The sequence below is a fragment of the Phoca vitulina genome, unplaced genomic scaffold (assembly GCF_004348235.1).
Source record: "Phoca vitulina isolate PV1807 unplaced genomic scaffold, GSC_HSeal_1.0 scaffold48, whole genome shotgun sequence".
Classification (NCBI taxonomy): domain Eukaryota; kingdom Metazoa; phylum Chordata; class Mammalia; order Carnivora; family Phocidae; genus Phoca; species Phoca vitulina.
Genome location: NW_022589751.1, coordinates 9,340,286 through 9,354,056, shown reverse-complemented (window position 1 = coordinate 9,354,056; position 13,771 = coordinate 9,340,286). Strand labels below are relative to the sequence as shown.

Here is a 13,771-nt window from a genome sequence, read left to right as displayed (position 1 = left end):
GTGGGGCGTGGTGGCCGTGCGCGTGCGCACTCACGCGTTCCAGTCACAATTCACAGTTTGTCGGCCCAGACAGTATGGAGACTCCCTCGTAAAGGAGAAAATTATGAACCTTTAGTGTTGACAGATTATTCTGATGTTTTTAAATATGTATACACATACTCATCTCCTTATGTTTGGTGTTCTTTCCCAACTCTGAAAGCAAAACATGAGCAAGATACGAGTATAGGTATGAAATAAAGGAAAGGCACACGGACAGGCTCATTTTGCCAGATGATGCTGGTTTATTGCAGCAGCACCATGAGCATGGCACGAGGCTCAGGTGCTCGCTCATTCCACTGAGGGGGCTTGTCGCAGCTCCCCTGTGTTACATTGGCACTTGGATCTCCCACCGCATTTCTCTGTATGAAGTGGTATACAGGGAAACCTTCTGGTGTTCATGGGGCTCAGACGCCTCCTTTACATATCGCCCTGCCCCCTCTCTTCTTTCCTCATTGGCCCCTGACATCCAGCGTTGCACCCCCTAGCTGCAGACACACTCACCCACACGCACACGTGCACACGCAGGCGCCACAGTCCTGTGGCAGGACCAGTTATAGCATGGTCATCCTGATAATCTAGAATGTCTTTGCATCTTATTTTAGAAGCACTGTCATCTAAATGAAAGGCCTGGGCACAAATTCTCATAAGGACTATATCCGAGGCCTTTTGGGAGATGCCAGTTTGAAAGACGTGGATTCACATCTGGCCCAAATCCCCAGAGTATTTGGAGCAGCCTCCAAAATGAAACACAATATTAAAAAAGACAGATAGGCAAGACCAAGGTCCTGGATGAGAGTGCAACAGGAGTTAAGAACCAAAACTGTCAGTCAATTATCTGGCAGCAAGGGCAAAAAGTGAAACATCCCACGTTAGCCTGTTCTGGTCTAATGGGAGAAAACAGGCAAGTTCTCTGAAGAGACAAATTTCCTGCCTCTGAATCCAAGGAGTATTTGCCATATGGGTCCTTTATAGAAGAGACTTTGGGGAGCCAGATGCACCAAGGAAGTCTTTGTCTAGAATTTCTCCAGAGTTCCTGTGGACCTCATAAAAGCTGAGAGAATGTTGTTCAATGTTAAAACAGTGAGGATAGTATTGGTGTCTTAATAATATTTTACATTGGGGGGATCCTCAGGGTTTTCAGAGTGCCTTCACTCAAACATTTCTTATTTGAGTCCCAGGACAGCACCTTATCTTCAAGGTGGGGAGGGCCACAAGGGATCTGCATCCTTAAGTGGCCAAGCTTGGTGCCATCTCTGTCAGGTGGGTTTCAGTGGTGCTTACGCCTGGGTTAGAATTTCCTTCAAGGAAACCTTGGGTGTGCTGAAGTGGGCGGGGGCCCCCAGCCCAGTCTGTAGCGGGCCCTGGAAGAGGCAGCTGTGGGTAAATGGTGGTGTTGTCAGTCAGACTCCAGAATCAGCCTCAGAATGAATGGCATCCTGCCTGACTTCCTGAAATGAATTAGCTGCCGGGAGTGAATTCATTTCAGGTGACTGAATGAATAGACCTACTGGAAGGAACTGTTTATATGGCCCATCTGAATGCTGGGGAATATCTGCCAAGTGCTGCACTATTAGGGTCAATCTCATTTGTGCCAAGCTAGTGACACGATTCACCACAAGATTCAGTGGCTGCTTTCTCTTTACCCAACCCCCATTATCCAAGTGCTTTCTCCTTGTATAAACTCTGGAGAAAGGCTGGAAGGTAGAAAGGAAGGAAGAAAAGAGGGAGGGAAGAAGGAGGGCCAAGCACAGATTTTGTTCTGACCTTTTCAATGCATTTCTCTTTATATAGTTATACCCTACACTGTAAGATATATGGTTTTATATCCTGCTTTGTTGCTTAACATAATGTCATAGCTTCTACTTGAAACTCTTTGAAAATAATATTTAAAAAAAGAAGATTTTATTTATTTGTCAGAGAGAGAGAGTATAAGCAGGGGGAGGGGCAGGCAGAGTGAGAAGCAGATTCCATGCAGAGCAAGAAGCCCGATGCGGGACTTGATCCCAGGACTCTGGGATCATGACCTGAGCCAAAGGCAGATGCTTGACTGACTGAGCCACCCAGATGTCCCCAAAATAATATTTTTAAATATTCTTTCATCAGACAGTGAAGTTGTTTTCCACTTTTCACCAATGCAAAGAATGATTTAGCAGACATCTTGGTTCATTATCTTTGTCTACATTTTGAACATTTATTTTCCTACTTAAGAGAAATTTTTAGTGGAATTATATGCCAAAGGATATAAACATTTTAAAGGCTTTCTCTTTCTCTGTATATAGACATATACCTTTCTTAGGTAAAGGTCTTACCAGTTTATACTTCCCTCAGCATCAAATGAGAGTAAGTATCTGTCTTCCCTCACCTTCAAACATTTCCTAATTTGAAAAGGTAGAAGAGTAATATGTTATTTTTATTTGCATTTCCATGATAATCAGTGATAATGAATGATTTTTTTTTCTTTTTTTAGATGGGGAGGTAATTTGTATTTCTTCCTTTGTGAATTATCTACTTATTGGGTGTTTTTAAAGAGATTTCTATGATCTCTTCATTTATTAAGGAGATTAGCCCCTTGGCATGTTTATTTCAAATTTTAAACCAGTTTGTGATTTGCCATTGGATTTTTTGTTAACAACTGTATTGAGGTATAATTCACATAACATACAAGTTACCCATTTTTTCAAAATTGTATTTAAATTCTATTAATTACCATATAGTGTGTTAATAGTTTCAGAGGTAGAATTCAGTGATTCATCAGTTGCATATCACACCCAGTGCTCATTCCATCAAACAAGTTACCCATTTAAAGTGTACAATTCAGTGGATTTTTTTGAATATTCACAGACTTGTGCAGCTATCACCATAATTAATTCTAGAATATTTTCATATCCTCAAAAAGGAAACTGCATACCCTTTAGCTATCATCCCCCAAGCCCAACTCTCTCACCAAGCCCCCCAGCCCTAGGCAACCACTAATCTAGTTTTTGTCTCTATAGATTTGCTTCCTGTGGACATATCATATATTTGGAATCACACAGTATGTGGTCTGTTGTGGCTGGCTTCTTTCACTCAGCATCATGTTTTCCTTTTTTCTTTCTTTCTTTTTTTTAAATGATTTTATTTATTTATTTGCTAGAGAGAGGGAGAGAGAGAGAGAAAGAGAGCGCAAGCAGGGGCAGTGGCAGGCAGAGGGAGAAGCAGGATCCCTGCTGAGCAAGGAGCCTGATATGGGACTCAATCCCAGGATCCTGGGATCATGACCTGAGCCAAAGACAGATGCTTAACCGACTGAGCCACCCAGACGTCCCTCAGCATTGTGTTTTCAATGTTCAATATTTTATTCCTTTTTATGACTGAATAATATACCATGCTTTGTCTATCCATTCATTACTTGAGGGATATTTGGGTTGTTTCCACCCTTGACTATTATGACTAATGCTGCCAAAGCAATATAATTTAGATTTTAGGTTTTTAAAACTTTGTTTACTAAAGTTTTAAATTCATACCAACCCTATTGCTTGTCTAGATTGTATTTCTTTAGTTGTTTATGATGAACAAATCTTTTCCCAAACCAATGATAAAATTTTAACCTTTCTAATTTTTTTTAAAGATTTTATTTATTTGAGAGAGAGAGAGAGCACGGGCAGGGGGAGGAACAGAGGAAGAGGGAGAAGAGAATTCCCCACTGAGCAGGGAGCCCCATGGGGCTTGATCCCAGGACTCTGGGATCATGACCTGAGCCAAAGGCAGCCGACTAACCGACTGAGCCACCCAGGCGCCCCTCATCTTCTTAATTTTTAAAATCTATTTTATTTTTTGCTTCAGTCTGTAATCCATCAAAGCTTTATTTTGGGGTATATGAGAATTAGGAGGCATCTAAATAGTTCCTCTGTCCCTCATCCTCCCCACCAAATAGGTAACTTTTTCCAGCACCATCTGCTGAGTCATTCTTCTCACCAACCATTTTCTTTATTCTATACTGATTTTTAATGCTTTCTTTATCATGTATTAAGTTTTTATGAGAATGAAGCTTGAGTTTAGGGTTCTCCATTGTATTTAATTGCTGTTTAATTTTTTATAAATGTAATATAAAATAGGACTACACTTTATTGTTTTTTAAATTTTAGTAAGAGGCATAAAACCTATATAAATGGAATTTTCCTAGATAGGAAATTGGATATTATAAAGAAGAACATTGTTGCAACTATAATTTAGAATTCAGTGCAAGAAGAGGGGTTATGTGGCTTGTACTCTGAATTTTATTTGAAAACTGAGGAAGTTTTTTTTCCATGATTATTGATTTTGTCAGATTTTCTACTTGTTTTGAGACAATTTTGGTAATTAATATTTTTCTATAAAAATTGTATTGAAATTTTAAAAATTCTTAGCATAGAGTTTTCACGTCAGTATGTTTCTAAAATTCTTCTCCATATCTGTCATTATCATGTCTTTCTCATTGGCTTATTTATATTCTCTCTTTTGTTTCCTCAGTATATTTTCTAGAGCTTTGACTCTTTGGCCAGCTGACTAATAATAGATCAGTAATTTGGGAGAAATGAAGAGTTTTTCTTTTTTGAAGCAATGGACGACTGTACAATGGGTCTGTCCCAAGGAGCTCATGCCTGTAAAATAGAACAGGGAATTGGCAAGAGTTGATGCCTAGCACTGGACTGCTCAGGGTAGGGTCTGAACAATTCTGGAGGAATTCCAGGGAACTTCTTGCAGTTTTAAGTAACTGATTGGGTGTTTTAAGTGAATGAGGTTATCTTCTTATCCAGGAAGAACCTCAGAAATGGAAAAAATGGGATGGTTCAGGCATCTAATAATAAAATATTAAAGCTTGATGTGATATAATTATTCAGAAGAAGAATATTAATTATCACTGATCTTTTTGGCTCTTTCCTAAACAGGCTCCCTTGGTGGGTGGTTGTTGCTTGGGTGGTGTGTATGGCTCTGTCCATGGGGATGGGTCCTGGCTGTTGTAGGAGTCACCCATCAAGGAGAGAAGGCAGCAGGGAAGGGCAGATCCAGCGGAGAAAATGGCAGCCTCCGTTAGCATGGCTGGAGAGCAGGGAGGCAGGGAGGCTACTGCAGTTAGCCTTTGAGGGGGATAATTAGCGCTGATAAAGGAGTCAGTAGGATTGGAAAGGAAAGGAGAGCTATAGCAGATTGATGGCTCTGATACCTAGTGAAAACCAGTATCAACCCTCCTTGGAACTCCCAGGGTCCTTGGCCTTGTCTCTTAGCACTAAATTCTGCTGGGATTCCTGTTGTGCAAGCAAGGTCAGACACCCGGCTGCGTCTGCCAGGTCCTGGCGTCTGCCAGGAATAGTGAGTCATGGGGGGAAATCCCAGAGAGGGGAAGAGCAGCAGGAGTGTGCCTCCTTCCCATCACAGTCTGGGGCCGTGCGGAGGCATCTGTCAGCGGACAGATGTCAGGCTCTAGGATGAGACCATTGTCCAAGGCTGTGGGGTTTGTAAGCTGCATTTCTGGGAAGCCTTGGTCCTCTCCCCAGCCTGAGCAGGTCCTGGAGGTCCTTGCCTCACAGTTACAGCAATAGGACACGATGGTGCCTTGCCCCCTTAGCCCAGCTCCACCACCTCAGCCTTCATGGTCTTGGGAGCACAGCCTCTCCCCTGGTATGACCTGAGATCTAGTGTGCAAGCCTATGGGTGCAGCTTTCTGGGGGACACATCAATGGCCTGATGCACCACCCCGGCATTCTACTAGGACTGAGTGCTGTGAGCTCTGCTGGTGGCCACCTCCTTCCCTGGGAGGCCAGCCTGTAGGAGTCAGCCAAGAGAACCCCTGCCTCTCACTGGACCTGCCCTTTTAGATTATGGGCTCTCAGAAGGCAGGATTGATGTCTCATTCATCTTCATGTCCGCTCAGTGCCTGACTTGTTTGGTTGGCTCTGTAAGTGGTTTAGGAATGAAGAAGAGCAAGCCCAAGAAGGGGACTAGATAAACCTTTCTTCTCTTAACCATTCTTAACCATATTGTTCCTCTTGGGGGATCTGATGAAAGCTTTGGACTGTCTCCAGAGAAGTATAGGCAAACACACACACACACAGAATCTTGCACACAGCCTATCAGTTGATGAACCCTGGTTAAGAGCCCCTGCCTTAGAGCTCTGGTAGGTTCCACTTACACCATCTCAGCATCATCTTATTCTGTGCCATGCCCCACACATCTGCATACCCCTCCTCACCTGCTCTGAGTCTGTGCACAGTGTAGGTGTTGGCTGGGGTACCAATCTGGAACCCAGTTACCTTGATCCAAGGTTTGTTGAAAAAGATTGCGTTTCGCTGTTGCCCCAGAGAGGATCCATTGGCTAGCCATGACCCTGAGGAATAATGGCTTCCTGGGCAGCACAGGTTTTACTTGATGTTCAAAACATGACCTTTAAGTGGACAGCCCATGCCTGACCCCACCTAAGGAGAAGTGACCTTGTTTCTTCGAAGCCACCAAAGCCAGCAGTGCAGGAAGCCTGGAGCTAAAGCTTCCAGAAACCCACTGGTTGAGACTAGACTTGCCAGCCTTGGGCAACATCCTGTTTCAGACTTTTTGGCCTTCTTCTCCACAGTCTTCCTCTTGCTGTCACCCTACCCTTTGGCCTAGCGGGTAATTGACTTTTTCCCAGTAGGTTGTTTTTCATGATTTCCTGAGTCACTCCCTTCAGCTTGTATTTATTTGACATTCCAAGCCATTTCCTCTTTGGTAATGTTTGGGGCTTTCATGGGGTGGAACGTCCCATCAGTTCTCCTTCCTTGTGTTCCCATTCAGTGATGTCTTTTGTTCTGTAGATTCTGGCTGTGACTCAGTCACCGACACCGAGACGGAGGACGAGAAGGTCCCTTCCTACTTGAAGCAGCAGAACCTGCCGCTGCAGACTTCACCTGGGACCCTGATGGTGGTGCAGCCGGACCGTATTCGCTGTGGGGTAGGCACTCGTGGGGCTGGTGAATCAGCGGCAGGATATGGCCTTTTTAATGGATGTATTTGTTGCAGTAAAGGGAGTGTAATCTCAGCCTTCCCTTGGGGATTCCATTGTAGATTAGCTGCCCTGGGAATCCCAGTACCTGGGCCTTGAGCACACCTCACTCCTTTAAGTAAGAGAGAGGTGAGCTCAGGAAAGTGTGTGTCATCTGAGACATTATAAGTTCATAGATCAGAAACGCAGAGCGTGTGGCAGGTATGAGCCTTACCAGACACTTAGGCCAACCCTGAAGGTAGAGGCCTGGGTCTGTTCCTGCCAGCCTGAGGCTGGGAGGACGAAGATGGGGGTGGGGGGCATTTTGAAAGCCTGCTTCTCCATCACCTGACCACTCCAATACCCCAAGTGAATGCCTTGAAGCTTGCTGGCTAAAACTTGCCAATATTGTTTGCTAAAGGGATAAGATAAAAGCCAAAGCATAATGTAACTAACATTTTCAGGGTGGCACCTATGTTAACAGGTGACTTGAATGTGATGGCCCAATTGATGGTCTACTGTCATTTGAATTCTACCATAGAATTGGTAGTTTTTCATTATCTTTCCTTTCTTGATGAAAAATATGTGATATTAGTTCAGAGCAGCAGAATGCTTCCCTGTGGATATGAGCCCTTTACTAACTTTGCCACTGTGGTGTCCTTGGGACAAGAGGGCGTGGGAGCCTTGGCAATGGGAAGTACTAGCCTCCTTGCACCTGTGAGTGATTTTCCATGCAGCCTGAGGCCACGAGGCATTGGGCAAGGACTCCCTCCATGGGGATTGCAGACTGCTGCTTTGCAGACTGCGGCTAGATTGAGCTCATAGACATGTTGGGTTTAGATTGCACAGTGTTTTTAAAAATTAGGTATGAAAATCGATTCCCAGCTTCCTTTGAATCAGGATCTGGGAATACCAGGCCTTAGGTGAGTGGCGGGCCCAGCAGCCCATTAGATGAAGCATGTATCCCCTAGTTCACGGCTCCCACCACTCCCTTTTCTTTCTTCACAGCCCACTTCATGCCCCCTCCTCATTGGCCAGGGCTTTGTGGGCATTTCAGTTTCCAGTCTCTCCATATGCCTTCCTGTCTTCCCCGCACTCCTCTCATCCTAAGACTGGCTGGTGGGCACCTGTGGATGAGGGTGTTTGGAACTGAAGAATGGCACCCTTCACACACCTCCCTGATTCTCCAGACTTTCGTTCTTTCTCTTGTCCTGGCTTCCAGGATTCAGCTTCTCTAGGTCTCTGGATCCTGGGGCGGCCAGGCTGGGGCTGGATCCTGCTGTCAACAGAGAGGACACACTCATTCTCTGACTCCCCATGCCGCCTGGGAGAAGAAGCAGGCGGGACAGGGCTGGGCCTGCAGCCGGAGACAGGACAACCACAAACACATTCACATTTAGCCTCAGCAGCCTTCGGAAGCCAGGACCTAGCCTCTCCCTCACCTGTTGTGAAATGGTGGCCCTTGTCCTGAAGGGCTACTATGAGGTCTTTATAGTAGAATCTAAGGATGAACATTTGGAGATTAGCAATGACTGGAAATCTCCACCCCCCCTGCCCCCCCACGTCCCGCTCTTTGGAGGGCCTGTCCTTATCAGTTCAAGTCTTAAGAGGCCCATTCCCCATTTAATGAGCCCAGTAAAACAAGATCATTGCATGTTGCGGGCCTGGCAGGAGACCTTCAAGCAAGGTGATATAGCTATTCAGATTGTTCTATGCCTGGGGAAAATCAGTCCTCCAATAAGGTATTTGTGCCCTTTCAAGAACAGCGTAAGAAGCGGAACCCAAGAGGGCTTCTCTAGGCTGGCGCCTCTCACATTGTAAGGTGCATGTGAGTCACCCGGGGGTCTCAGTAAAATTCAGACTTTGATGGTTCAGTGGGTCCAGGAGGGGCCTGGGATTCTGCATTTCGAATCCACTTGCAGTGCTGTCAGTCCACCGGCTTCCCATTGAGTAGCCAGGCTCGTGTCAGAATAGTGCTTCTCAAACTCTCTGTGAAGACTCATTTTATTTTGTTCTTCAAAATTCCCAATTCTGCCATGCACCAATGCTTTTATAAAATGCAATAAAAAAGAAATGCTATAAAAATGAAATAAAAAGATGAAATACAAGCCCCAGGATTTTAAATTATTACATTAGATTCAACAGACATAAAATTACTCCCATCAAATTGCTATAAAGGTTTATAAACGTTCACTTTTCAGTCTTTGTAACTTGTCTCTTTGGGACCCATGGCAGACAGGCCCAGTGCTGGACTGCAGACCCCACCCTGCTCTGGGACAGCCTCACCAGATAGAGCTGGGGCTCGGGGAGACAGGAGACCCTCTGCCCCAGCACCCTGATAGAGCACCCAGGACGGGGAGGGGACACTGACTGGTCTCCTGTTCCAGGTGGAAACCACTGTCTACGTCATTGTGAGATGTAAGTTGGATGAGAGGGTGACAACAGAAGCAGAATTTTCCCCTGAGGATTCTCCCTCAGTCAGGGTGGAAGCCAAGCTGGAGAATGAATACACCGTTTCCGTGAAAGCCCCCAGTAAGTAGCCCCGTCTACCTCCGGAAATCAGGCATCCTGTTCAGGAAGAGGCCCACTCTTGCTTTCTTTTACTTGTCCTGTCTTTATTCAGCAACTGAGAAAAGTGACAGCCAAGATTTGGATCTGGTTGGCATGTTCTATTTAAAGGAAAAGGAAGTTGCAGAAACATACATGTGCAATGGGCAAAAAATGGATATTGTAAAATTTTTTATCCTTATGAAGTTAACATATTAAAATTTTTTGAGGGGCACCCGAGTGGCTCAGTTGGTTAAGTGTCTGCCTTCAGCTCAGGTCATGATCCCAGGGTCCTGAGATCAAGCCCCACGTCAGGCTCCCTGCTCAGTGGGAGAATCTTCTTCTCCCCCTCCCTCTGTCCCTTACCCCCACTCGTGCTTTCTCTCTCATTCACTCTCTCTCTCAAATGAATCTTTAAAAAAATTTTTTTTGAAATTAGAGAAAAATAGAAAAAAATTCAGACTGTTTTTTGTTCACAATTTTAAAAACAGTTGTTTTCAATATTCTGTTTTTCTTGATATAATCTTATATTTATTCTCTCAGCATCCTTTTGCCCCATGCTGTATGTGGACTTTGTAACTTTTTTTTTTTAAGATTTTATTTATTTGAGAGAGAGAGACAGAGACAGAGACAGAGTGCAAGCAGAGGGAGCTGCAGGCAGAGGGAGAAGCAGGTTCCCCGCTGAGCAAGGAGCCTGATGCAGGACTCCATTCCAGGACCCTGGGGTCATGACCTGAGCCAAAGGCAGACGCTTAACCCTCAACTGACTGAGCCACCCAGGCGTCCCCGTGTAACTTTCCATTTTATAACATATTTTTTCTATTGTAAAAGTTATGTGTGCTCAATACTGAAAAGTTGAAGAAGACAGCCAAGGTAAAGGAAAGTAAATAGAAAATTGCCTGTATACCCCAAAGGAAATCAGTGATTTCTGTATTTTTCTGTTTCTATGTACATAGCTTCATATAGTCTCCTAGGCCACTTTCGTTACCTGGAAGATACCTATGAGTATTTTCCCATGTTAATAAATATTCCTTTACAACATAATGTTTACTGGTTGCAAGCTAATCCCTTGTATAGATGTATCGTAATTTATAAAACCAGTTCCTTGTGTTGGACTTGTATCTTATAAATTGTCTTGTTTAAAGCTGCATCATACTCCATTGAAAAGAAGTATCTTTTAATTTTTCGCCTCCTCATTGTTATGTATTTATGTCATTTCTGATTTCTTAGTGTCTTCTTATTGTTTTAAATTCTGATATATCAAGCCTCTTTATGCTTGCATGGACTGAGGAGTATTTCCTCAAGATGGAGCCCCTGAAATGCCAGGCATTTTTTTTTTTTAAAGATTTTACTTATTTATTTGACAGAGAATGAGAGAGGGAACACAAGCAGGAGGAGTGGGGGAGGGAGGAGCAGGCCTCCCGCTGAGCGGGGAGCCCGATGCTGGGCTCGATCCCACGACCCTGGGATTATGACCTGAGCTGAAGGCAGACGCTTAGTGACTGAACCACCCAGGCGCCCCAAATGCCAGGCATTTTTCAGGATCCTGGAAAACAGGGCTTACTTGCTTTCTGAAATACTACTCCTGTCGAGTTTGCTGTGTCATCACCAACACTAGGCATTATCATTTTTAAATATTTTGCTAATTGGATGCCTTTTGAAGGAGTAGCCCATTGTTTTAATTTGCATTTCTCTGATTACTATCCGAGGCTGACTATTTTTCCATGTTCTCTACTTGTTGCATTTCCTCTTTTGTGAATCGAATCTTTGTGGTTGGTGTATTTTTAATTTTTTCTTCCCCCTCAAAACCCCTTCCTGTGGTGGAGACGAGCTGAAGAGCACATAGTCCGGACAGCAGCAGAGCCGGTGAATCAGTTATCCCAGTCCGGTGTCGGGGGAGCACTGAGTTCCGCCCGCCAGGATCTTTCCCACCTTGTGGCCACCAGTGACCTCTGTAGAAAGTGCTTTAAGCTCAACTCCTCTTCCTGTGTGTCATGGTCCTGGGCCTACCGTAGCACACAAAACAGATGAAAATCCTCCAAAAATTAAATTGCAGACACAAATGAGAACAATTCCTCTAACTCAGAGGCCTCTCAGGTGCTAGTCCCCTCACTTCCTGCTTCTACCATTCCCCTCACCCCTCTCTCCCCGCCTACCTCCCAAATCTTTCTACCAGCCCCCAGTTAATTTCTTTCCCATTAAGGTGAATCCGTGGACACTTTCCCCTGGACCCTTATTCCTCCTGGGCACATTTGTGGTATTTTTTTTTTCTTCTCTTCAGGCCTTTCATCTGGGAATGTTTCCTTGAAGATCTATTCTGGGGATTTAGTGGTGTGTGAAACTGTGATCAGCTATTATACTGACATGGAAGAAATTGGGAATTTATTGTCCAATGCTGCAAATCCCGTGGAGTTCATGTGTCAGGTAAGGATGTTGAAAGGAAGCCTGAGTTTTTGGGACATGTCGTTTCTGCTCGTTCTTCAGCTTTGCATCTGCTGGATGGGAGATGGCTGGATTTAAAATCTGACCTGACCGTCTTCACTTTTATGTTCAGGCCTTTAAAATTGTGCCCTACAACACAGAGACCCTTGATAAACTGCTCACTGAGTCCCTGAAGAATAATATCCCTGCGAGTGGACTACACCTCTTTGGAATTAACCAGCTGGAAGAAGAAGATATGATGACAAGTGAGTCAAAAGTCAAGCCTCAGGAAACCAGCTGTGGGTTGATTCTAGTTTGCTGGTCTCAGCATCCAGTCACCCTGTGCTTGCACCTTGCTGGTTCCCGCTCTGCAGCTCATCCTCTGAGAATGATTCCTTCACTAGCTAACTAGAGAGTCTTCTAAATTCTAAATCTGAATACCTCGACCCCTTGCTAAAAACCCTTTGTGGTTCCCATTTGCCTTCTAGATAAAGTCCAAACTCCTTACCATGTTTGCAAGCCCTTCCCAAGGGGTTCCTGCTGCATTTCTGCCCTCATCTCTCTCTACACTGTCCCTGGGCTCTACTCTACAGAAAGTATGAACTTCTTTCACCTCGTGAAAATTCTGCCCTGCCTCTTGCCACCTGAACTCATGGGAGTACGGTTTCTTCCTGTCCTCACTGGTGGCTCTGCACCTGGCTAACTTCTCTTCGCCTCCGTACAGCGGCCTAGGTAGCACTTCCTCAGGAAGACCTCTCGGAACCTTCGGTAGGTTCTGTCTACGTGCCGTGGGCTCCCCTAGCACATTGGGTGTCCTCTGTACTCATTCTCCTCAGCTGTGCCTGTCTTCTCGCTAGGCTGTCAGCGCAGTGAGGGCTGAGGCAATGCCTGGGTGGCTAATTGTAGGATCGAAACAAACATTTGTTCAGTGAGGGAGGAGCAGTGTGCTGTACACATGTGACATGCTGGGAGCTGGGGTAACCGCTCGTGTGGGGGTGGTGCCTGGGGGGCTGACGGGACGCCAGGTAGGGTGCTTCTGTGGATACCACTCTTCCTTCACATTGCATCATGGAACCTGGTTGCCCTCTGCCTGGTGTCCCATCCTTCCATGGCCAAGAGCGCCATAAGGATGGGGTTATAGTACCCTCACGTCCTTCTCCTGAGGGCATTCTCTTATTGCCTCTCCCCCTTTTTCTACTGTGGAATGTTCCTGCATTACTTCCAGCAGTGTTAATATTCTCTGTTGTTAAACTTGGGGCTCAGGAAGAGTATTTCAGAGCCTGCCGATGTGGGGTCCTGGGGACATTTTCAGACCCTTCATCCCAAGGATCATATCCTGGTGAATAGGAAGCTGGGTTTGTTTTACTAAAAAAAAATCTGTATGCATATATATTTATGTGTGTGTGTGTGTACATAAAAGTATATGTCTATCTATCTTTCACTGTTGGGTTTAGAAATCAACTTTTATGCAAACAAACAAAAGAAAGATTTGTCCCCAACTCCATAACACAAACATGTCTATTTTCTTGGTAGAGTTTGACTTGCTGGATCCAGATATTAGTAGGCAGAGGAGGTCACGGGGATCCAGTGACCCTAAGGAGTACTGTGTTTCCCATGAATCAGAGGGTTAATGGACATCCTGTGGTTCAGGTGTATTAATGCCAACATTCAAAACCTGTCCTAAACAAAGAACTCACTGAATACCATCTTATTAATCCTCCCAGCCCTTTTGAGATAGTTTGGAAATATCTTCTAGTTCAAAACTAAGGGCCATGGAAAGGCTAATTAACATAC

General features: G+C 44.8%; 1 protein-coding gene across 1 annotated transcript in view; it reads left to right on the top strand.

Annotated features, from left to right (window-relative positions):
* PIK3AP1 (phosphoinositide-3-kinase adaptor protein 1) overlaps positions 1 to 13,771 on the top strand; it is a 113,042-nt gene that overhangs the window by 47,203 nt on the left and 52,068 nt on the right. The window contains exons 3-6 of the mRNA XM_032432378.1: positions 6,843 to 6,979; positions 9,397 to 9,541; positions 11,838 to 11,980; positions 12,111 to 12,243. Of these exons, the coding sequence (XP_032288269.1) occupies positions 6,843 to 6,979; positions 9,397 to 9,541; positions 11,838 to 11,980; positions 12,111 to 12,243 (558 nt within the window). The remainder of the gene's footprint in view (positions 1 to 6,842; positions 6,980 to 9,396; positions 9,542 to 11,837; positions 11,981 to 12,110; positions 12,244 to 13,771) is intronic.